The sequence below is a fragment of the Nannospalax galili genome, unplaced genomic scaffold (assembly GCF_000622305.1).
Source record: "Nannospalax galili isolate Female #2095 unplaced genomic scaffold, S.galili_v1.0 scaffold232, whole genome shotgun sequence".
Lineage (NCBI taxonomy): Eukaryota > Metazoa > Chordata > Mammalia > Rodentia > Spalacidae > Nannospalax > Nannospalax galili.
Window position 1 is genome coordinate 210,605 of NW_008331488.1, and position 25,392 is coordinate 235,996.

Sequence of the window (25,392 nt, forward strand, 5' to 3'; positions counted from 1 at the left end):
CTCCCTGGGTGCCCACACTGGCATGGCATACACACAGAGACACACAGACAAATAAATAAATAATAAATAAATAAATAACCTTTTCTAAAAATCCAGCAAGATTTACCACAGCTGAACAATTTTGGCATAGACAAACCAAACTTTAAAACATAATCAATCTCTGAAACTCCCCACATTAGATTCTGGAGGCTATACCCCCTGCCCCTTCAATCTAGGCAGACTTAGAGCTGCCTCATCCAAAAGTGTGAGGGAAATGGCATCTCTGAATTCCATCTTTAAAACAGCAACTTTGAAGGGTAGGCCTAAAGAATGTATGCGGCTTGTCCTGTGAACAGAACACTCATCACTGAAAGCTAAGCTGCCCTTTAAGTCCCAGCACCCGACATTTGAAGAAGAGGTCACATGCAAGTACCCTGATGAACAGCCTGCTAAGCCCAGCCTTCCAGAGATCCCTTGCCAAGGTCACAGAAACTTGAAAGAAGTCTCTCAGACCAGACCATCCTCCAGATGAGCACCACTCAGCCATCCCTGGCTGAATTCATACAATATCCTGAGAAATAACTAAACCAGTTGTCTTTGGTCAGTCAGCTGCTGGAAAGCTTGCTGTGGAAGCAGCTGCCCAGAATGCGGATCTTCCAGGATCTGCTAGCACAGCACCACCGCCTTCAAGGAAGAGTACCACCAGACTGGCTAGAAGCCAGCTCTGCTCTCTCCAACAGCCTGCTTTGGCTTTACGACCCCTTAACCATTTCACTTTGCTCCTGTGTGAACTCAGAAAGCACGGAGGGCATGTTCACAGAAGCCACATTTCACACTCTCTCTAAATGTCAAAGATAATTGACATTCTTTCTTCTATCTTAAACAATTTCTTCAAATGGAACTAGGGAAAAATTACTACTTGAAGCATACGAAATAACACTTCTGATCAAAATTTGCTTTAGTAATACAAATAGAAATGTTTGCCTCAAGATTAAATTTCCCTCACTCGAGTTCACATAAAGTGTCATTAGATAAAGTGCAGTGTCGCTTTTCCCCAGACTTTACACAGTCGATGTTCTGTAACAGCTATTTAAGTCAAACTACGACTTTTTATGAGAGCTTGGAACGCAGTTCCTGAGCTTTAGTTAGCTCAAATGCATGTTAAAGGCAACCAAGCTTCCCATGGTCAGCCTCTGTGAGGCCAGGTCACGGGAAACATTTCAGGTGCACTTTAAACTTGAAATTGCAGCTAACAACCAGCCTGCTGAGATGATTTCCCAGTGGGGGCTTTAGTCTTTTGGATAGTGTGTTCATTAAACTGTTAATTAGTAGAGAAAAGGGAAATTTCAAAGATAGAGTGCCGTTCCGGCAATTGTTTAAAAAGGAAAAGCTCTAGATTAGATACAGATACCTAGGCAGACACCAGGGCACTCTAGGTAACTAGGGGCCACCAACCTGGCAGAACTGTCTGGACAATCATCACTTTTACAACCAGACACAGCTTTTCTCCAGATTCACCTGAAATACTACCAAGATTTCTGAAAAACCAAGTTTATTCTCTCTGATAGTCTCCTCTTTCCTCAGTAAATCTGAATCCTCCATTTCCCATCCAATCTGGTTTAAAATCCTAAAACCCCTAGACTGGGAGCAGTGGTCCCTACCCGGAATCATAGCAACCAGGAGCTAGAAACAGGAGGATCAGGAGTTCAAGGCTGTCCTCACCTACACAGTTCAAGGCCAACTTGGACTACAAGAGATCTTGTGTTAAAAAAAAATCAGAGGGGGCTGGAGAGGTGGCTCAGCAGTTAAAAGCACTTGCTACTCTTCCAGTAGACCCAAGTTTGATTCCCAGCACTCATGTCAGGTGTGTCACAACTGCTTAACTCCAGCTCCAGGGGATCTGAAGTCCTCTTTGCATGCATACACAGACACACATCGACACAAATAAAAAATGAGAGCGAGAAAGAGAAAGAGAGAGAGAGAGAGAGAGAGAGAGACCCCAAAATGCTTTAATATGGGATCCATTTGACCCGACAGTGGCTCAGTTCTTGGTAAAATACTGATTTTCACTGTTCAACAGCACATTCAAGAATCAAAAGGGTTCTGTTACTCTCAAAGAGATTTCTGAATTTGCAAGCTTTTGTTACTTGTAGAATATTTAACAGATCAAAATAGAAAAAGGCAAGCTATAATCCAAAGCAAAAATATCTCAGAAGAATTACTCAAAACAGAGTACAACCTAAAATAAATCTGTGAATATTTGATGAATATGGTATGATTAGGGAAATGCCCTGTGGAACAGCTATACCTTAGACAACAGTTAATTATGCATTTCTAGATTCTGCTTCTTTAATACAGAAACAGAATTTCCCTTCAAACCACATTATTGTATTTATTTACAAGGCATTTCAGGTCTAAGACATACAGCAGTTGGGACAGTGTGGTACATCAGTCTGTAATTCCAAGTCCTACAAAGCAGGTCAGTATCCACTCTACCATTTTATCTTCCCCAGAAGTCCCACATGTTGCCATTATGGTGATGTTTAGACCGAGTGAGGCTGCACCCAGGCCTGCCAGCATCCTGACTCAGGGAGCGGCTTTGACTTCTGCAGCACCAAACCAGATATCCTGCTCTGAATTCTAAGACTGACATTGTGGAGACCCACATCTAACACTAAGGGTCACAATCCTGTGTTAAAATTACGTTTGTGGGGGTCGGTCTTCCTCAGGTTCCTTCAGGTCTATTAACTCCCCGTGCCTGCTTTAATTTTTTTCTGAAAGTTTACTTTTTGGTTCCTCACATTCTCTTTACCCCCTCACGTAGACCCTAGAAACACAAAAGAATATGCAGCCAGGCTCAAGCTTTTTAACTACGCAGCAAGAGAAGAACAGAAGTACGGAGTGACTCTGCACTTCAGTTTCCTTAGCCGCAAAACCTCCTGATTTGATTCTTGTCCTAAGCATTTTTATTCCAAGAATCAAGTGAGAAACCTGTGCCTTAACTGAGCTGAGAGGACACAAACCAAGCTATCTCCATGACACATGCATGTCAAGAAAAGGAAGTGACTTCCTAGCAGTAGTTACTGGGTTTTTTTTTTTTTTTTTTTTTGGTTAACTTGTTGCATGATTCAACTTCTACCTAGGGAGATTTCAGCAGCATTTTAAGGTTGATCAAATAAAATTAATAGAAATGAGATGATATATACTAAAATAATACAATTGAAGGGGCTGGAGACGATTTAGTAGTTAAGAGCACTGGCTGCTCTTGCAGAGGACCTGGGTTCAGATCCCAGTACTCACAGGTGGCCAACAACCATCCTTTAACTCCAGTTCCCGGGGATCTGAGGTCCTCTCTGTTCTTTGCAGGCACTGAATGCACATGGTGTACCTGCATGTACTTGCAGGCAAAACCCAGACACATAAAATAAAATAAAATAAAAATTTAAATATAATTTAAGCTGGGCGTGGTGGCACACATGTGTAATCAAGGTACTCACAAGGCTGAGAGGCTGAGGAAGGAAAATCAGGAGTTCAAGGCCAGCTTCCACTACATAGGAAGTTTAAGATAGACTGGCTAAATGAGATCCTGTCTCAAGCAAACAAAAAGAAAGAAAACCTCAGCCCATTAGTTCATCAAATATTTCTACGCTGTAAGTATTATGCTTGTATCTGTAACAAGATGCTATGGACTGGAGCGCAGCCTCCCTACCTTCACGTCACAAAATCCTGCCTGCCAACCTCAGGGCAATCCCTTGGGCTTCTGGGGGGAAGTTAGGATCAGAGGAGGTCACAAACCTGAGGCTCTCAGGCTGGGAGTAATACTCTTAGAGGAGGAGCCGGGAATGGCTATCTGCAGACCCAGATGACAGCCCTCACCAGACACTAAGCACGCTGCACCTTCCACTCACAATCCCAGACTTTTCAACACTGTTAGGCATAAGCACACACATAAAATCTTGGGTTAAAGGATTTCCTTATAAAGAAAGATGGAACTGAACCATGTGCAGTCATCCAGCCTACCACTCCTCTGAGAGGCCGTGCCAAACAGCCAGGCCAATCACCGCCTTATTTATTTTTAAACATTCTTGGGGAAACAAGTCTATATTTGGAGGTTGTAAAGTGTTTAATTAATTATAAAAACTAATTCCCCAAATTCAACACTCTGCATCCCCACGTTTCCATGGCTGGTTTCCATGGCCGGTCTGCCCATACCACCACAGCTACTGGCCAGCTCTCTCTTCCAAAGCCCAGCAGGCCCACTGCTCTCTCCTCCCTGTGACAATGTTTACTTTGACTTGAATTCTCAAATATAGAAGTATTTCAAGCACTCTACTGACCCAGGTTAAAAAAATCCTGAAGAACTCAAAAAGGATTATGCTGGAAAGTGCAAGAAAACCAAAAACCACAAAATAAACTTCCACTGGGTTTCAGTCGACTCATTGGTTTCAAAGAACGCTGCTGGTAACCGGTCCTGATTAGAATCACTTATCGCAGAAGGCAAATGAATATATTCATTTCTCCCCATTCCTGCTATGGCATTATGAACAGTGAGGTCCCAGAATATGCTGAATAAAGTCACGAGAGGAATGAAAATCAATTAAAGACACACTGTGTACTTACACTCAGAAATTCAGCGCTTTAAGCTAATTTCCCTCCTGGTAGTTTCAGATCCTAATACAGTAACACAAGTAACGCTTATTAGCAATACTAATGTACCACACGCCATCTCTGTCAACTGAATAATCTTGGTTTTTTTTCCCTAAAATGTCAATCTAACTTTGAAATCCTACCCAAGAGAATCTATGCAAAATTATAGCTAACAGATTCTATAGGCACCGTAATCACCATGAGCCCAAGAATGAATGCTTATAATGAAGTTATTTTACATATGATAATTTCATTTAAAATCTTGAGATCTGCATTATCTCACCAATATTAACAGCTACCAGCACCGCGCTCTATCCCAAATCATTTAAGTGCATTATCTCATTTTTACCTTTACAGTGAGAAAAAGAAAAGACTCAGGGTGCTGGAGAGATGGTTCAGTGATTAAGAGCACTGGCTGCTCTTGCAGAGGACCTGGGTTCAATTCCCAGCACCCACACGGTGGCTAGCAACTGACAGTAACTCCAGTTCCAGGGTATCAACACTGTTTTCTGACCTCCGTAAGCACTGCACAACACGGGTGCACTTACATACATGCAGGCAACACTCGTACACATAAAACAAATAAACAAAAAATTTTTAGTCTCAGGAAGATTCAACAACTTACTGAGGTTGTACAATAAGTATACAGCAAAGTCATTTTAATGCAAGCATTTTAACATCAGAAAAACCTCTTAATGGACTAATTTATACTAATCAGAGATTTGGAAACCATTTGCCAATAAGACAATAAAAGCAGATTAAGGCTACACAGGTATTTTCTATAAAGGAGCCACCACTACCACAAACTCGAGGAGGAAGAAGGTCTTTGCCAGGAGGAAAAAAAAAAAAATCTATTTTAACTTTGTTTTTGTAAGAGAAATCAATAAAAAATTGCTATGCCTCTAATTTTTATATTTAAAAAACTGTATTAAAAATAACATTTCAAGCCGGGCGTGGTGGCACACACCTTTAATCCCAGCACTTGGGAGGCAGAGGCAGGCGGATCTCTGAGTTCGAGGCCAGCCTGGTCTACATAGAGAGTTCCAGGCCAGCTGGAACTACAGGGAGACGCTGTCTCAAAAACACCAAAAAAAAAAAGAAAAAAAATTTCAGTACACTGAAATAACAGATGATTTCACACAAAATAGTACAAAAATTCAAAAGAAATATTCCTGCTCCCTGTGTTCCTTTATGTGGCTTAAGTGTTTTCACTGCTGAGTGGGGATAATGATCAACTCACCCACAAAGATGGTTTAAGAAAGGATATATGATCCCATCAGAGCTATTTGCTGGGCTTCTAGGAATAGAAGCTACCAGAACTCTGTCTTGCTGCAGAGATTTAGCAGTTGGGAAGCCATCAGCACAGATCTTCTCGGAGGGGAGGAGAGCCCCTCCCAGGGAGCTGAGAGCCTGCTGGATCCTGAAGATACAGCCACGGCCTCTGGTAAATCCTGCCCTTCACTGTTCAAGGCCACGTGCTTTGACTTTCCATTCCTGGTGACCAAACTAATTTAAACAGGAAGTCAAAAGTCGGGAATTTTTTTTTTTTTTTTTTGGTCTTTTTGAGACAGGGTCTCCCTGTAGCCCCATCTGTCCTGGAACTCACTATGTAGACCAGGCTGGCCTTGAACTCACAAGGATCCACCTGTCTCTGCCTCCTAGGTGCTGGGATTACAGGCGTGCGCCACCACGCCTGGCAGGAATTTTTTTTTTTAACTAAAAAAAAAAGAATGTTCTATACTCCTCTAGTTCTCATCCCACACAGCTGCCTGAGGGAGCCCATGACAGTTCACACACACTAAAGCAACAGACCTCAGGAAACACCAGTGTGGCAGGTTTGCATGATAGTGCTGAAACTTTCAAAAGACAGTAAGTGGTGCTAGTTAAGAATTTCACAGCACTGAGCAGCTGGCAAACCTTAAATCCTGATAATTAACTTATAATCAGCCCACAGCACTGGTGATACTGTCCTGTTTAGTGTAAGGACTGTGGCTGTGTTCACTAGAGACCTGCAAAAATGAAACAGCACATTTCTCATGCATTTAGGGGTTCAAAGGCTCCCTTTCTCTTCCCATGTAGTCCACAGACCCTAGGTTCATAACGTCTATAAAACACCTGAGCTTCAGGAATGAGAAAAACAGGATTGAGGCCAACAGCAACTTCATGATCACTATTTCAAAAAGGTCATCAACTATCCTACAACCTCCATGAGCCTCCTCAAAGGATCTCAGCACATAGGCTCCTTTAGAACGCGTGTCTGGACAGGCCTGGTGACAAAGACCTGTAATCTAAGCTACTTGGGAGATTGAGGCAGGAGGATGTGAAGTTCAAGGCCAGCCTAGGCAACTTAATGAGAGCCTGTCTCTTTTTAAAAAGAGGGCTGGGGATGTTGCTCGAGTCTTGGCCTAGCATGGCTGAAGTCCTAAGTGCAATACCCAGTACCACAAAAGGAAAGCTGTGTTTGAAGCCCACCAAGCAGTATAGCTCTCGTTCAACTGATTACCAAAAATAAGGCAGCAAAGGCATCAGAACATAAGGCCATAAGGCAGCAACCAGGGGCAAAAGAACATAGGCACAATCTTTGAGCGTTCTGTCATCAAAAGTCAAATACAATTTGATATTAGTACTGTAACTCTCTGTCCAATAACTAAGTTATTAGGGAAGCTTTATATAGCATTTTATTTGATTGAAATAATTGCAGCTATTTATATAAAACACAGGGCAGCCAGGCATAGTGGCTCATGGGAGGCTAAGGCAGAGACCACTCTGAGTCTATGCTACAGAGCGAGACCCAGTCTCAATAAAATAAATATAAATAAATAAATAATATAAAACAAAACACAAGGCAAATTATCTTTGGTATAATTTCCCATGGGAAGTTGGGCTTCGAGGTTCCCTTCTCCAGGTTCTGGAGGTGACTTGCTCTAAATAAGAAGACACCTGGAGTCTGTCAGAATCTTTTCCACTGATGACAGTAACAGTGTTTACTGTGTATTTGGTATTATAACAGAGTTGATTTAAAGTGTAAGGGAAGATGTGAGTAGATTTATATGCAAATGCCATGCTATTTACATAAGGGACCTGGGCATCTGTGGACTTTGATATCCAGAGAGTCCTAACACCATGCCACTGAAGATACCAAAGGATGGATGGTTACAGATTAAAGTAGGTAGGTATAGTCACTATTTTTTCAAAGGCATGTAAAAATTGTACTTTCTTATTAAAAAGTCCTCAGAAAATGTGATGGCTAACTGTGTCAACTTCACCTGGGGAAGAGAGACTCAATGAGGGCTTGTCTACACTGGCCTGTGGGCAGCACCATCCCCTAGGCAAGGAATCCTGAGCTGTGCAGAGAGGAGAAATAGCTGAGCACATGCAAGCATTCATCCCTCTCTGTTCTTGAATGTGGACGTGATGTGAGTAGACTTTCCCACAATGATCAACTGCAGCCTGCAGAAATAAACTTTCTCCCCTAAGTTGCTTTTGGTCACAGTATTTTATCACAGCAACAGAATAAATAACTTTGTACATAAGAGTTCATAAAACTTAAATCATAGTCAAATATATCTTAGTTCTAATGGAAGTTTAACAATGAATCCTAAATAAATCCTAGTAAATTCTACTTAGTCACAGGATTTACCACTTTTCTAAATTAAAAAAAAAAAAACTGACTCAGACACACACACAGATAAACCAACCAGATGTCCCCCAAGTTCTGCCCAACAAGTCAGGGTCTGGGGCCAGAACACTCATCCATCAACAGCTAATTTCACTCTCCTAAAGCAAACAAGACCTTTCCTCCCGTCACAGAAACTTCCATTCACAGCCAAACTCATTCAGCTAGCTACATTCAGAATCCAAGCAGGGCACTGGAGGCCACCTGCAAGGAACAGGGCTTGCCCCAAGGGTGGATCAAGTGCCTGGGAACAAAGCCAGAGGGAGCTGGGAAGAACTCAGTCACAAGGCATGGAGAGACAGACAGGCACACTAGCTAGGGAATGCCACCAGCCTCAGGAAGGGACGGGAAAAGCTGAGTCATTTCAGTTTTTTTGGATCCCTGGTAGATTTTCAAAAACTGTAGTTCTGACTAGAGGACTTTTCTTGAAGACAGAAAATGTCCATTTTTCACACACAGAATGGACTAGTACTAGCATTTTACACACCCCACACCAAACCACCAGCACTTCTTTTCCATTTGCTCAGGCAGCCCACAACTCACAGAGGGCACTGGGCACTGGGGAGCTGCTTTTCCATAGCACTGCTTGCAGCCAGGTATGGTTCCACCATGCCCAGAAAGGAGGTGGTTTTTCCACACTCCAGTAAACACCAGGTCTTTTGTAGGTGTCATGCTGAAGTCCAGACTACCTCTTCCTGCAAGATACTGTACCCATTTCACAGCCCCACTTAACAACAGCCTCACTGTGACTGAGAAGTACAAAAGATGATGCTTTGGTCACAGTGTGGGCACAGGATGTCAGGTAGTAACGTGAGAGCTGAAGAAGGGGCCTAGACTACAACTCGAGCTATTAAATCCGTGGAAAGACACAGGCAGGCCGCTCTCAGGTCCACCTGGCATCCACACTTAATGAGGACTTCAATTTCAGGCAAGAAGGCAATTAGGAGCCACCGAGGACCTAAGCTGAAGAAAGAGCTGCCTCTGAGAAAGGGATTTACACAAATGGGTGGCGGGAGCTGTTATCAAAACTGACACAAGGTAAGTGCTGGGCTGCTAGTGAATGCTGAGCCAGAACTGGTTCCTCAGACTGAGGTGTGCCCAAGCTAGGAAGTGGGAATCAGAGAGAGGGGATGGAGATGGGGGATTCAGGCAGAGCCTAGGCCTCAGTAACCCAGTCAGCGAAGATGACTAATTGTGCACACCAAACTCAAAAAACCATGAGTCACCCTCAGAGAAAACAAGTGCCATTGCCAAGTACTTCTCTGAGAACTGGGAACACATGGGCTTGGACAAATACTGTGGAATCTAGTATCTGGGGCCAAGCCTGAATGGCTCCCTCATTTTGCATAGTTCACTTATTTTTTGGTTCTCAGAGCTCTTCAGTTACCAAATGAGGCTAATAATATCTGTCTAAAATATCAAAAACATCAATAAGAGCTGACCTTTTAGAAAACTAGATTATTATAGTTGACATTTCTGGGCTGCTGGACTCATCCACATGCAGGTCTCGCTGGGCTGCTCTTGGACATATACACCAGCAGGCTCGCTCAGAGCAATGTGTAGAACGAATAGGAGTTTGGTGTCAGAGTCACAGGAAAGCAATTAAAATCTGAATTTCCTTAGATCGATCATGCCATGAGTTTCCTCTCACTTTAAAGTTAGTTACCGCCCTAGTATAGGCCAGGCATTGTGTGAGCTGCCAACAAGATCACAAAAATAATAAGACCAAAAAACAGTGACTTTAAATAAAAATAGAATTAAAAGGCTAATATTATTTAAGGCTAATATTGCACTTTAAGACTTAACTCTAAATATCTCTTCCAAATATTCTAACAGTTCAAATACGCTGGACTAACAGGGAGAGCTACAACACACATCAATCTCCAAAAGTATCTTACGATTTTTTTTTTAAAGCCAGGCAGGAAAGAGTACATTCGTTTCCATTTACATGAAACTCAACAGCTAACAAATAAATTTAAAAGAAGTCATTAAAATGCTCCCCTGAATGGAGGAGGGACAGTGACATGACTGCGCTAAGGTGCTAGAAATGGCTTTCAGCTGGTTGTGGGTAGTCACAGTGGGATTAACTCTCCAAGCGGAACCGTTAATAGTGCAAATTACTTGTGTGTAAACTTTAAAAATGTAACCAAAAGCAGCACTGGCTATAAAAATATGCTGAGTAATAGAGCCATATCACCTGGTAGATGTCAGTCTACTATGAACAATCCTAACAGGAAAACAAACAGGATTTCTCTTCCCATAGCAAATTAAAAGTTCATATTCACCTCCTGCTCTGTGAACCGAGAACAAAGGAGCCTTAATTCTGCCCTTTCAGCATACTCTGGACACTCTGACAATTCATAGGGAAGGAATTCTAGGTGCTGATTCTCCAGTTAGGAGTTCAGGAGGAACAGCTTCAGAGGAGTGTATCAGCGTCACCCCTGGGGCCACTCTACCCACAAAGAGCCTCTGATTCAGGCCCCACAGGGTCTGGTTGTGACTCCCAGGCAGTCAGTCCCTGTTCCTCCCAAAAGAAGTAAGTCACACCCCTCAGCAGGCCCAGCAGGAGGAGGGGAGGACCTGGTCCAGGCAGAGAATCCAGAAGACTCATTCTCCTGTAGCTTCCCATCTCTTTGAGGTCAGGAGCGGAAAAGATGGGGTACCAGGAACAGTTGTACCTTCTGTCTTTCCTCTTGTCAAACAGGCAAGCTAAGAGAACTGATGAGCTCAGAGGTCTCAGCAGCCTCTTCTCTGAAAATCACAGAGGGAGATGATTATGCTAAACTATGAAAGGACCTGAAGGTGTAACCAAGTCTTGCTGCTGTTCAACCCAGTGCTGCTATTGCAGTCAATGTACCAGGACAACGAGGTTAGGGCTGTGAGCTGCAGGAGTACTCTGCAAGGTGTACTAAAAGCACCGAGATCAATATAAAACCAAATCCTCTGCATGGTAAATTAAGTCCCCAGTACTGGGATCTAAAAGCTATGTCGTGTTCACACACCACATGTGGTCCTCACATTCATCTAACATACATTTGAGCCTTCTCACAGCCCTGCTCTTTAAAAAGATGCTCATCTAAGACCAGGTTATTTTTAGAACCATGAAAATAACAGCTGTGCTAACAGTCATCCCCCAGTGAAAGCCTTCTGCCTGGAGGTAGGTGTGGACACACCCAAGATCTCTTCTCTATGTCTTATTCTGCCCGGCTGCCCATTTTTTAGGGCAGGGGCCATTTGCCTGATCTGCTGCTCACGTCCTAGTGCTCGGCACAATGCCTAGAACACAGAAGGCACCGAATGGAATTCTGTATACATTTGGCTCTTTTACTCACGTCTAGAATATAAAGCTTCATTAAAGAGGGAATCCTTCCTACCTGCTTCTGCTTCTGTGTTTCCAGTCCTTAAAGAGCAGGTGGGCCAAAGAGATCTTCAGTAAATATATACTAAATTAATACAGACTGTAAGAGATCCATACAGTGCTCTGGGCTAAAAGAAATCACCATGTGTATTTTTTAAATACACCATGTGTATTTTTTAAAAAGCATCAGCCTGATGTATGGACACGGCTCACGGTTAGCAATCTAGTCAGCATTCAGAGGAAACGTTTTTGGAGGGGAAGCAAAGAAGTTCGTCAAGATTGTGAACTCTTCAAAATCAGCACCCTGAAGTATGAGCCACGCTAGGAGCCACAGCTTAGACCACTGTAACAGGAAAACCATGATTACCCTATTGCTAAAAGGCCTTCGGTGTTTGCTTACCCTCAGCGTGATGAAAGGCTTGTCTGGAAATGTTTGGGTCTCCCCTGTGATTTGTAGGCTGCAGTGAGCCTGTTATAGAAGCGTGTACCCAGTGGTCACTAAATACTGTTTACATCTAAGTGGAGGCAGAAACATGAGACTGCGTGGCAATCTTCTGGGAGAGGCTGGACTCCAGTAGGCGGGAAGGATGACTCCAAAGGCTGCAACTGAAAGATGTAGTTGGGACTTTTATTGATTAAGAAGGCTTAAATGTAAAGCAGATGACCTGAAACTCTAATGGAGAGATAAAAACAGCTCTCTTCCTTGTACCTTGCTTTCATTCACCCCATGAGAATGGGCTTTCTAAGCTTTTCTTGGGCCCCACGCTACTGGAGCGACAGCCTGAGAGCCGGCTCTAAAAGCTGGACACAGGCTGAATCACCCCCAGCTTTTCATTCCACAAAATGAGAACACATCATTTCATGCATCCAGTCTGTAAATGACACTGAACTTTTGCTTTTTATATCATCAAATTCAAAACAATTAAAACTGCAAAGACGGTGATACAAAGTGTGGCCCTGTGTTCCATTTGTTGATTTGTCTTGTGGCTCTCAATTGGTTTTTTTTTTGTTTAACTTCAAACTTTTCAACACTCAATAATCAGAAAAAATTAAGTCTCATGAGCAATTAAACATTTAGCCCACTCTTAGAATAAGTAAAAGCCACAGGAGAATTTCAACTAAGTTCGGCTGTGCCTGCAATTCACTTCTGAAGTCTACGCTGCTCAAGACCATGGTCAGAGAAGCCTTATGCAGTGGCAACGCAAGACTCATCAAAAATACTGAGAATAAACGACTCTGAGTGCTCGGCCCTAAACAGGAGATCTGCACTGACCCTCTCTGCCCACCTCAAGGATCAAGGAACATCACAGAAGAGGGGGTGGACAGAATGTAAGCCAGAGATGCAGAGGGGAGCTGTGAAATGCCATCTTCTGGTCATGCCAGGGGGACTGCACACATGAACTCACAGCAGCTCTGGTTACCTACACAAGATCTGCACAAGATCAAGTCAGTCCAAATCTCAGCGTAGATGGGGAAGGGCTCACAAGGTTCCAACCTCAGCTGAGGAGCTATCGGCAGCTGATGGCTGCCAGGGGAGGAAGAGTCATTTTTTTCCTTGGGAAGTGTGGTGACTTGCAGGTTACCTGTGCTCCAGTGGACGACCCCACACCCACACACATATGGCACTAAATGAGCTCGGTGGGCTACTTAAAAAAGAGAACACAAAGTTGAGGGGGAGGATGTTTTGGGAGGGGCATGAAGGGAGTGTTGAGGAGGGAGGTGGGGGTTGGGTATGATACAAACATTTATGTATGAAATCCTCAAAGAATAAAAAAATTTAAACATATGTAAATAAGTCTTATTAAATGTTTATATAATCACACCAAGAATATTCCTTAGATCTTAGCATAAGGAACTTTAAATTTTGTAATTCGCTTAATAAAAAATGGTCTTATTTCTCACACATCTTCTAGAACACAAGTTTTCAAAGGGTCATCTGCTATCCCATTATGAACCTTTACGCTACATTCTCTTACCTTTCTTACTAAAATCACATGTTCAAGGTGATATAATCCTGATAGGGAATCAATCTACTACTGTAAAGTCTTAATTTCAAATACCCTGGTCACTTACAGTTCTCCATATTTTAGTTGTTTTATAATGACTACAAATGACTGCTCTATGGGCCCGGAACCATCTGCCATGCTGTATATATTAATCCTGTAACTATATTGTGTTTTACTAGCCTACTTACTACATTTTTCTGATGTAGAGACCAAGTCTCCAAAGTTACAGGGGCATGCCCAAGGGCTAGTCACTATCCCTCGGCCTGTCTTTCCAGTCAACATCACAGCTCTTCAGTAACTAGCACCTTTCCCTTAGTTACTCAACCATTCAACAAAACGGAGTGCTACTCACTCACTAATGCTGGAGTCCTCAAGGTACTCATAGTATAAAGCCTCAGACCTTCAGTCCCAGCACTTGGGAGACAGAGGCAGGAGGATCGTAAGATTGAGGCCAGCCTGGTCTACATAGCCACAGTGAGTTCCAGGCCACCTCAAGCTCCAGAGAGACCCTGTCTCAAAAAATACACAATAAATAAATTCACAGTATAAAGTGGAAAGTACAAAGCAACAATGAGCTAAGCCATCAGAAACAGCAGCCTTGAGGGAAAGGTGAGACATTTGCTAAACACCAAAGAGGTGAGCCTGGGTTAAGGGTTAGGTAAAAACATCCACACAAAGTATCAGCACCACTAGTGCCTTACTAGGGAGGGCTTCCAGCATAACAGGCACTACAACCCTGCAGAGTTAATAAGTTTTAAATGGCATCATTTGTTTGACACTCCCACATCCCCCTGAAATGAGGTCTATTAGCCCCATTTTACACAGGAAAGTCGTGTTAATGACTCAAGGTCAGACAGCTAGATGGTGAATGTCTGGGCCAGATTGTGAACTGGCATTATCTGCCTACAAGGTGGTGGGTACCACCTCTGAGTAGAACTAGGCTAGGTCAGCTGCTGAAAATACCAAGGAAGATAAAGGATGCTAAGGGAAGTGATGACCACTGAGAAGGGCAAGGCGCTGGCATGAGATCAATAAAAAGACCCCAGGCCAGCACTGCATCCACGTCACAGCGAGCCAAAGGACAGACCCCGAGACCAGCACAGTTGCTACTGGTCTGTATCGTAGACATACAAACATAGCCAGATACTGGTCCACACCTTTGGCCAAATAAAGGTGTGGCCATCACCAACAGATGGTAGAAATAATCTTTCAACACATGGAAGAGTCATCTTTTCTTTTTCATCTCCAGTGTAAGTAACTCTAATTCAAGTTTTCACCCTCAAAGCCAGACCTCTACTTTTGCCTAAACTTCCCCAGGGTTTGGAAGGGAGGAGGGCAGACCTCCTCTAGTATATGGTCTGGTGTCTCCTCCCTTCCAGATCCCAGTGCATGTACAGACTTAAAAGGCATCCCCATCATGCTAGAAGTCTATCAGAGCTGGCAATGAGGGAGGAAGCCCTCCCTGAGACTCATAACCTCGAACTCCACATGGCATCCGGCAGCATCAAGTCAGAAATGGATGCTTTTTGCATACGTAGTGGGAGAAGGAGCAAAGGTGGGCAGTGTGTGGAAGTCTGAAGTTTAAACATCAGGCCGATCATCCCTCCTCTCAGGAGCTTCCTGGCTGGCATCCCTCCACAGAACAATGAATGCAGCTCCTCCCCATTTGCATATTTCCAGCATGAACAGTGGACTGGGGTAGAGCTCCGATCACTGAAGACTGACCAGCAACCTTCCTTCTCTGGTCTGTAGTAAAAGGTGTTCACCCCTCTTCGCTTCTTGTACATAAGATGACACACAGATACACAAATACTTCAGTGAGAACTTCCCAGCAGCAACTGGGAGGAAGGCACACACTGCAGGGACCACTGATGGAGCGCACTCTGCATATCTCTGCGTATCTTTCAACCGTGCATTAGGAACCTACTAGGTGGCAAGCCCTAAGGCCCACTGCTAAGATTCCCTGAAAGACAATGTGCTTGCTAGTCTTTGGAAAACACTGGCAGTCTGTCTGCGAATGTAAGGAAGAACCCAAGAGGCCTTGGGTTAGGCAGAGAGGTGCTGGCCGCTGTTCTTCAACTCTTTTACCTTTAAATACACAGCTCCACAGCTCTACAGCATCGCCACTGTCCTGACAGTCCTTAACCTGACAACCACTGAGCTCCTGGATGTATAACAAGACCCACGGCAACACAAAACAGACCTTGCAGTTCAGGGGAAGGATCTAATAATCTCAGAGGATAGGAGTAGAAGTTCCCATGATTGTCTTTTTAAAAAACGAATCTACTACAATGGTGATATCATAAGCACTGCTCACATGTGTGTAAGTGAAAAAGCCTCTCCCCAGGCCTATACACACCACAGCTCCTCCCAGCAACCACACAGGGCCAAAGCCACAGGCTGGGAAACTGGCCTCAGATGACAGGCTCTAGGTGAAGAGCCACCAGGTGCTCCCTGACACAAACTCAGATGTCACTCAAGCTTTCCCTTCCCTTCCTTCCACTGCACTGAGGGCAGCAGGTGCCTGCATAAGCTCTCTCGTCCTTAAAATCTTTTTCCTTTTGCCCCAAAGAAACTGAGACTCAGGGCTAGAGAGATGGCTCAGTGGTTAAGAGCACTGGCTGCTCTTGAAGAGGACCAGGGTTCAATTCCAGCACCCAGATGGTGGCTAATAACCCTCTGTAGCTCCAGTTTCAAGGGATCCAACACCCTCTTCTGACCTCTGTGGGCACTGTACAACATGGGTGAACTTACATCCATGCAGGCAAAAAAGAGACCAAGACGCTCTTACTAAAATCTACTTTTCTTCTGAAGCAGCACCTGAGACCGCTAAACATACACATTTCTGTAATTTTCATATTAGTTAGAAAATAGTAATGGCTTTTTTTTTCCAGAAATATTATCTTAATGTTTTACATAATGGAAACTCTCAGGGCTTCTTTAATAAGTAACACTCGGGTTAGAGAGATGGCTCAGTGGCTAAGAGCACTGGCTGCTCTTGCAGAGGACCCAGGTTCAGCTCCCGGCACCCACAGGGCAGCCGAAAACCTTTCAAACTCCAGGTCCAGGGATCTCTTCCAGCCTCCACATGCATTGTATGACATGGGTACACTTACATACATGAAGGCAAAACACTCATACACATAAAAAGAAGTAACATCAGAAAATAAAATGCTACAATGAATGCAAAACTATTTCAAATCATTATATAAATTATAGTAAAATTAAAAAAAATAAGATTAAGGTTCTAACTGTGTTTTTTTAAAAAAGTAGTGCTTTTCTTAGAATTTCTCTTAAAAACAGCACAAGTCAAAAAACAAAATGCTTAAGATTGTGTGCATGTGATGCCACACCAAAAAATTAGCCACCATTTGGTCTGTGCAAAGCCAAAGACTGTTTCCAAACATCTAGTTACAATGTCTGGAGAGATCATAAAATATTCAATTATGTAAAGAGAGTCTTGGTATCTACAAAACAAGCTTTATAAATAAGCCTTGAATTTACATAATTGTACTTTGTAAAAGAACATATATTTATATGACTTTGACCTAGGGATAAAGTTCTGTCAAATTAAAAAAATATAGATAGAAAAGGGAATTTTAAAAGACCAATATCCTTTTCTCCAGTCTTAAGTATTTTAATTTTAAAATAATGTGGCAAATTGTAGAGTTCTGATGTCCTGGAATAAAAGCATTTGCTATAAAAGCAACATCTGGACTCCACAAAAGAATATATTTTTTCATTTGTGTTTTTGGCTGCCGAATAACTTCCTGCAGCAAGATCTGTCACTGACATTCAGAAATGTAGCAGGGCACTTATAAACATAAGGGCAAAGAAAGTTACTATTAACCCTTCAACACGTCTCTATGCAAGTTCCACTGGATGTGACTAAGTGGGATTTACATTGCTCCTTGGCCCACATCCAAAATTCTTTACTGTTGACATGTTCATCTTGTTCTTCAAACTGGCAGTTTCCCAGAACGGATGCCAATTAATTTTAGTTGAAATACTGAAAAAACAAAAGCTAAGCAAAAGCATAAAGCAACCACAGTAATAATACGAGCTCAGTGGGAGAGCGTACACCCAGCATACAAGAGGCCCTGGACTCCATAATAATGATGACGATAGGGGCATAAAGTAATCATTTGATTGCATTAAATTCCCACAATCTCTGTCTTAAGATGTACCAGTCTGGCCAGAAACAGATCTCCTTGGATGAAGGTAACTAGCAATGATGTGGGTCTTTTTTGTTGTTTTTGTTGTTCTAAAACTAGCTGTTCTAAGCCGGGCGTGGTAGTGCATGCCTTTAGTCCCAGCACTCAGGAGGCAGAGGCAGGCAGATCTCTGTGAGTTCAAGGCCAACCTGGTCTACATAGTGAGTTCCAGGACAGCTGGGGCTATGGGAAGACCCTGTCTCAAAAAGACCAAAAACAAAAACACAGAAGCTGAGTAGCACAGACTGGCCTTTCAGTTCTGCCTCTTCTTGGCTCTACAGGCAGGAAGGCTTTTGGGCATTTATTAATTTATCAAGCCTTTGTTTCCTCGTCTATACAATGGAAATGATACTACCTACCTTTCAGGGTTATTGGAAGAAATAAGGGTAACATATAGCCAGGTGTGGTGATGCATGCCTTTAATGCCTGGCATGTCAAAATAATAAAATATTAAGAAAAAATCAGTTCTACATCAAGTGTTTTGCAGAACATCTAGTATGTGACCATCATGATGCTATGCCTGCCACAGGACACAAAAGATGTACAGTTTCTGGTCAAGATGCACTGAATCAGTGAGACTATAAAACACAAACTGTCAAGTTTAGTAGGAGAAAATAAAGTATTGGCTACAGTGGAAACTTGTATTAAAAATACTCATCTCAATCTAGCCTAGTACAAATATCATTTTCAGAGTTCAATACTATCTTTTTTCTTAATATTTTATTATTTTTCTTTTATGTGTATGAATGTGTGGCCTGCATATATGTAAGCGCACCCCTGTCATGCAATGCCCACAGAGGTCAGAAGAAGGCATTGGATTCCCCTGGAGCTGGTGCTGCAGATGGTTGTTAGCTGCCATGTGTGTGCTGGGAACCGAACCTCAGTCCTCTACAAGAGCAGCCAGCGCTCTTAATCACTGAGCCATCTCTCCAGTACTATCTTTTAATTTGGGGCTACATTGTGGGATTCTCAGTAATACTTTTTATCTCCCTTCACAAATGTCAGAATTAAAATCACATCTCTAATGGAAATCTCTGTAGGAGATTTTGGTCTCAATTTCTTGGCCTCTAGAAGTCAAGAAAAATAAAAATGTAGACCCATCACGTATGTGGTTGTGGCAACCCCATGATAACATGAACAGGCAATTCTCTTACAGCTCATTTGTCATATGCAAAGAGCAAGGACTTGCCAGAGAGGGTCCGGGGAACCTTTTGGGAAGCAACTATTTGACTTGAAAGTTAGAACATGGCTGCTAAATCAGGGCTGGTGAGAACGGAAGCAATGGAAGCTACGAAAAGCAGCAGCTCTAACTGCACTGAGAGAGAAAGACTTCCAGGAACATTTGCTTATTTTTAATTCTCATCCTTTTGTACAGAAAATGCCTGTGTGTATGTGTGCACATATATATGCGTGTGTGTACGATAGGTACATAACATATCACAGTGCACAGGGCGAGGGTAATATATATGCCTGTGTGTATGATAGGTACATATCATAGCACAGTGTACAGGGCAATGGTAGTCCTGGGTTTGTTTTGAGGGAAACTGCTGTGCCTTTCGGAATCCTAGCCCCATTTCAGCATCTGTCTTCTCAGCCCTCTGGGGCTGGCTCAGCTGACCACACCTCTGTACGGCTGGATTCCCCTCAGCAAACTTAACATGCTTTTTGCTCAGTGCCACTTCGTACCAGGGTTCCTCCTGACATGCGATTACAGCACTAACAGCAAATTACTGCAATTACTATCTACCTACCGTGTTCTTCCTAGATACCTCCCTAGTAAGCTACAGGTGATCAACAGTGTATAACCCAGCAGAATCCCGGAGAGTGTATATACGCAACATTCTCCCTTAAAGAGATAACCCAGTGTATATCAAAGTGCCACTGAAGATTATCTGTAAGGCTATAAAACTGCTAAGTACACACATCAACTGTCTCCTCTGCAATGCCCTCCCTCATGCCCTCCTCCCATACCTTTGTACCCACATCAATAAGTCACCTACTTATCCCACCTGCTCCAAAGGACCCTCATCCTGGGGACAGGGGTATGTCTTGCCATGTTTGGTAGCCTAACACACAGTTCAGCACCTAATCCTGTACTTAGCACAGATTAATGCTGATTAGGCCAAAGAGGCTAGGACTAGACTTGCAGATGATTAAGCATAAAGCAGACTGTGAGGAAACAGAGATCACATAAGTAGGCAAGTCTTTCTAACATCATAGTAGTGAAAGGGGCACAAATAAAGGCTGGAGAGGTACTGCTGCACCACTGTCTCACATGGCCTCTGTCTTCCCCCAAATGACATGATCATCAGGATGAGAGATAGAGAGTAAACTACCAGAAATAGAGAGTAAACCCCGAGCATTCAACCACCTACACCTAAACTGACCAGGAACCCAAAGCAACCATCTAAATCAAACCTAGCCATTGGAACCCTGAGTTCATCCTGATAGCTCCCATTTCCAGAACTTTTTCCTCCCTCAGTGGAGTCTGAACCATAGAGAATGCAAGAAAAAAACCACACCCGCCCCCAGCACCACAGCACGCTGAAGCCTGCCTTCTATATTCCACCATAGAAGCTATTTCATCTCTATCACTGTTGGTTTTTTGGGGGTGCACTAGTGACAGGGTACTAGAGTAGAGGATGGAGGACAACTTAGGGGAGTCGGTTCTCTCCCTCTACCATGTGGGTCCCTGGGACTGAACTCTAGTCCTCAGGCTTGGCAGAGAGTGCTTTGACCCACTGTCCTATTCTATCACTTTTTACATCAAGAGGAAGAGAGGCTGAATAAAAGCACCGGTTAACTGGAGGAGGGGAGGCAAAGGGGACAAAGCTGTTAAGGACTCTCCTCGGTAACAAGACACTTGCAGTGGCCTGTGGCCTCCACTAGGGTACTTCCTGCCAGTGCAGCCTAGACAGGAGCTCTGTGGCTGGTTGGTGAAACTGATTGGGAGAACAAGTTATAGAAATGCCTGCTAGGTCAATGGGTTCCTCATTAGCAAGCCTCGAAGGCCTAACTTGTGGCTGGCCATGACTTATGTAAATAAGGAAGACAACATGGGGAAATTTACCGTCTTTGATTCTCTAAATGGGTTTAGTCTAACCAAGGAGGCAAGCCTGGCCCTAAAACCTGAACAGCTTCAATAAACAGAATTCATTGCTAAAAAAAAGCTCAACAACCTGGTCTGCCATAAGGCACAATTTCATATGTGTAGGTAAAACTCTATGATACAATTGGGGACTACCACATCTAACTGAAAATGTTTTCATTACTTGTAAATGAGCTATAATAACATCAGGAACTCATGTCAAAATAACTCTCCTGAATTATAAAATTAATATTCAAGAGGGATTTAACAGAAAATTTCAGTACTGAGTGTGCTTTAAACTATTATACAATCACTGTGACAAGTACTAGAGAAATACATTAATCAAGCGTCTTAACATTACCAAACTAGAGGCAGAGGTTACCAATAAAACCTTTGTTACTCCAGTCTCCTCTCCCATGGTTGGAAATAAAAATTATTTTGTAATAGGCTATAAATCACTAACAGCCTACTTCCAGTCACCTTCAAGAAAGGTTATCATTTTTATAATGACATAGACTTTCATAGGCATGGTCAAACATTTTCTGACAGAAAAATCACCGCAAACCCACATTAAATTTGTAATTCAAAAAAGAACAACCAAAAATTGCCTGAACCTCTTTAAATATTTGTTGCTTGACAAGACAGACTGTCTGCTATCTACACTAAAATATTAATCTCAAAAGTTCCTGGAGGGTGCGGTGGAAAGAGGCAGAGAGATTTAATTACATATGCTGTTTTTCTTCATGAAGCCAGCATGAATTACATCTGTCACTGAAAGCAAAAACAGTACATTGCCAGCCTCTTAAGATGAATGTATGATGTCTTATCAGGCAAACAGAGGCTAGGTCAAATTAGTTTTTCTTTCTAAATTGAAATCTGATGGCTCCAAGAACTAAATTCAACAGTGTCTTGCTTAGGTCTGGCTTGATTCTCCCTTAAGAGTATTCAATCTACAGTTGCAGGGCATCATGACAAACAGCAGTATTTTCCCAAGAAACAGACTGCTAATTTTATTGTAACTTCGTAAACGTTGCTGCCATGACTGTTATTTTTATATTAATCATCACTTACCACTGAGTTTTAATATACTAGCATCCTACATCATCTGCCCAGTAGAGTGGTCAAGTGCAAAGATCCTTAACTTGCACAGGTCTTGTTAAATCAGAAACCCTGGTCTTGACAGTGTGTGAGGCCAAGATTAACCTGTGAACGACACTTCTCCCTCCTGTAAAAAAAAGAGAATACTGCCGGGCGTGGTGGCGCAGGCCTTTAATCCGAGCAATCGGGAGGCAGAGGCAGACGGATCTCTGTGAGTTCAAGGCCAGCCTGGTCTACATAGTGAGTTCCAGGACAGCAGGGGCTACAGGGAGACCGTGTCTCAAAAAAACAAAAAAACAAAAATACTATTTGCTCCTTCCACAAAGAGGGTACTATGAAAGGTCGAAGCTAAGTCTCGGAGTAGACCCCCTCGAATCTGTCCCTGGCCAAGGGAGTTACCAAGTTCCTATGACTTCAGTGATTTGTCACCAAAATGTGAAAGGAAAGAAAACCACACCCAACTGCTGAAATTTACTTTTGAAAGTTATTGGAGACGCGGCTTTAGGCCGTGAGATGAACTGTTCAAAGGCTGGTCTGACATCCAGGAGCCTACATCCAACAGCGTGGGCAGGTTCTGGCCCCACCGCCCTCCGCCGGCCCTCGGGACCCTCCTTTCCTCAGCGTCCCGCCCCGCACCGTTCTGGCCCCTATTGTTCGCGCTGCTCGATCCCCGGCCCGGGTTGCACGCCTGGCGGGCGGCGGCGACGGCTGCAGGGGGATCCGGCCGAAGGGGCGCAGCCTTCGGCTTCCCCGGTGGATCGGCTCCGTCCGGCAGCCACAAATCAGTTCCCGCAGCAGTGGGCCGGGGCGCGAGCGGCCCTTCGCTCCGAGCCGGGTTCAGGTGGGTCACGGACGGCCCGCGTGGGACACGCGCCGCGAACCCGCCCCGGCGCCCCAGAACCCCGGAACCCGGCCTCGCCGCTGGCGCAGGAAATGACCCCGAAGTTGCTGCGGGGCCGCGGCTTCCGCGCAGAGGAGCCCCCGCAGCCCAGCGCCCGGTCCCCGCAGCCCCGTCCCCGCAGCCCTCCATCCCGGTCCCGAACTTCTCGGACTCTCGCCTGCGGACTGGGGCCGGTCACCCACCGATATCTCCGTCCTCATCATCGTCCTCCTCCAGCTCCATGTTCAGAAGGACGTTCCTGGTCATCATCTGCATGTCTGCCCCACGGGGCGCGGGCTCCTGCTCCGTCCGCTCCGCTCGGCTCGGCAGGGCACCGCTCGGCTCCCGCCCCTCGGCTCCGTAGGCTTCGCTCGGCCCGCTCGGCTCGGCTCTGCCGGCTCCTCGGCTGGGTTCGGCTGCGCTCGGCGGACTCCACGCAGCCCGCTCGGCTCAGCCCGCGCTCGCCGTCCGGCCTCCGGGGCGGCCACTGAGCATGCCCAGAGCGGCGGCCGCCGGCTTTGTAGGCGACAGAGGAAGTCGCAGCCCAGGGAGCGGCTCACGCCCGCGTCCTGCACCCGCGTGAACTCGCGGCCGGGGAGGATGCGGAGCCGCGCCGGAGGCCTTCATCCCGGGCCCAAGTGCGCGCGTTGCAGGCTGTGGAAAGATCAGCCCACACGCTGCGCCAGATCACTGAGCGAGAAGTCAACCCCAGGTTAACAGAAGAGAGTATCCGAAGAGTCGCCGCGTACAGAGGCATTTCCGCACCGGGGAAGGCGCGAGTCCCTGCACGAGCTGGGAGTGGTCGCAGGGGAAGCCGCGTGCAGCCCACCCACACGATGCAAACGAGACCTCGGTGCCAGAGACGCGCCAAACGCACAATTACACGCAAACTTCTTTCTAAGGCAACGTGGAAGACTAATGCCAGGAAGAAATAAAGACATGAAAATTATATATGATATATAAATATATATACAATATATCATATGTCAGGACAGGTTGTTAATGCTCTACATTTAAGCCAAGTTCCTCAGGTTGGGTGTCTGCAAACTGCTTTAAAAGATGCTGGTGAAAATTGCTTTCTCTAGAGCGCTGGGCATGGAGCTCCCTGGTGCAACACGCATAACACATGGGAGGGCCTGGGTTACAGGTCTTTCCTCACTGAAGCATAAGGCTTATCACAGTGACACTAAATCTGTGTTTTATTTCTCATTTTTTTCCCTTTTCCCCACTTCTTAGATACTAGGAAATGAAACCCAGAGCTCAGGAGGTGAGTGCTCTACCAGGCAGGCACTTTACCAGCTGAGCTGCATCCCCCTGCTAGCACTCCACTACTGACCTAACCTCCCAGCCATCATAACATTTTTAATATGCCCACATGAAAGACAGATCAGTCTTAAGGTAGGAGCAAGAACCACGAATAGTGCATTAAAAGATAGAATGGAATTACTCTTAAGAAAATGACCAGGATGGGGTTGGAGAGATGGCTCAGGGGGTAAGAGGACTCAGGTTCAGTTTCCAGCACCCACATGACCACTCACAACCATCTTTAACTTCAGTTCCAGTAGATCTGATGCCCTCTTCTGGCCTCTTCAAGCATTGCACACATGTGGTGCACTTACATTCATGTAAGCAAAACACTCATACACATAAGATAAAAAGAAAGCCAAATATTTAAAAAAAAAAAAAAGTCTAGGAAACCCTATAATTCTTCTTAAAGTACTGTTTTGAATAAACAGAACTAAACAGAACTGGATTTTTGTTCTTTTTTTTAGTCTTTTTAAGACAGGGTCTCCCAGTAGCTCCAGCTGCCTGAAACTCACTCTGTAGACCAGGCTGGCCTCGAACTCACAGAGGATCTGCCTGCCTCCTGAGTGCTGGGATTAAAGGCATGTGCCACCACACCCAGCCCATTTTCTTTCCTTTGAAAATTCAAGTTTGCTTTACTTTAAAATTGTAGCTTTCATGTATTGGAGCATTAGCCAAAATTCAGTACTGATACAAATTTTTTAAAAAATACTTTATTATTATTTTTTCATGTATATGTGTGTATTGCCTGCATGTAGGTAAGTGCACCTGTGTCATGCAATGCCCACTGAAGGCAGAGGAAGCTGTTGGATGCCCTGGAACTGGATTTACAAACACTTGTTAGCTGCCATGTGGGTGCTGGGATTCGAGCCTGGATCTTCTGCAAGAACAGCCCGTGTTCTTAACCACTGAGCCATCTCTCCAGCCCCTGATATAATTTCTTAAGTCAAAATATGTGTCAGGCGAATTTTCCGAATTTCTTAAAAGGCAGTTTTCATCCGGGCGTGGTGGCACACAGAAAATCATGAAAACTTATTAAGCATTTGAAAATGATTCTAACAAGTCCTTCCATGAGATGCCCTAGATGAGAGACCGTATTCTAACTTCTAATAGCACCAGTGTTTGTACTGCATAATGTCAT

General features: G+C 44.2%; 1 protein-coding gene across 1 annotated transcript in view; it reads right to left on the reverse strand.

The window, feature by feature from the left end:
• Positions 1–23,856, reverse strand: part of Ano6 (anoctamin 6) — a gene marked incomplete in the record, with an annotated part of 184,263 nt that extends 160,407 nt beyond the window's left edge. Inside the window, 1 exon segment of the mRNA XM_017796495.2 lies at positions 23,150–23,856. Within this exon segment, the coding sequence (XP_017651984.1) occupies positions 23,150–23,222 (73 nt within the window).
• Between the last annotated feature and the right edge of the window lie 1,536 nt (positions 23,857–25,392).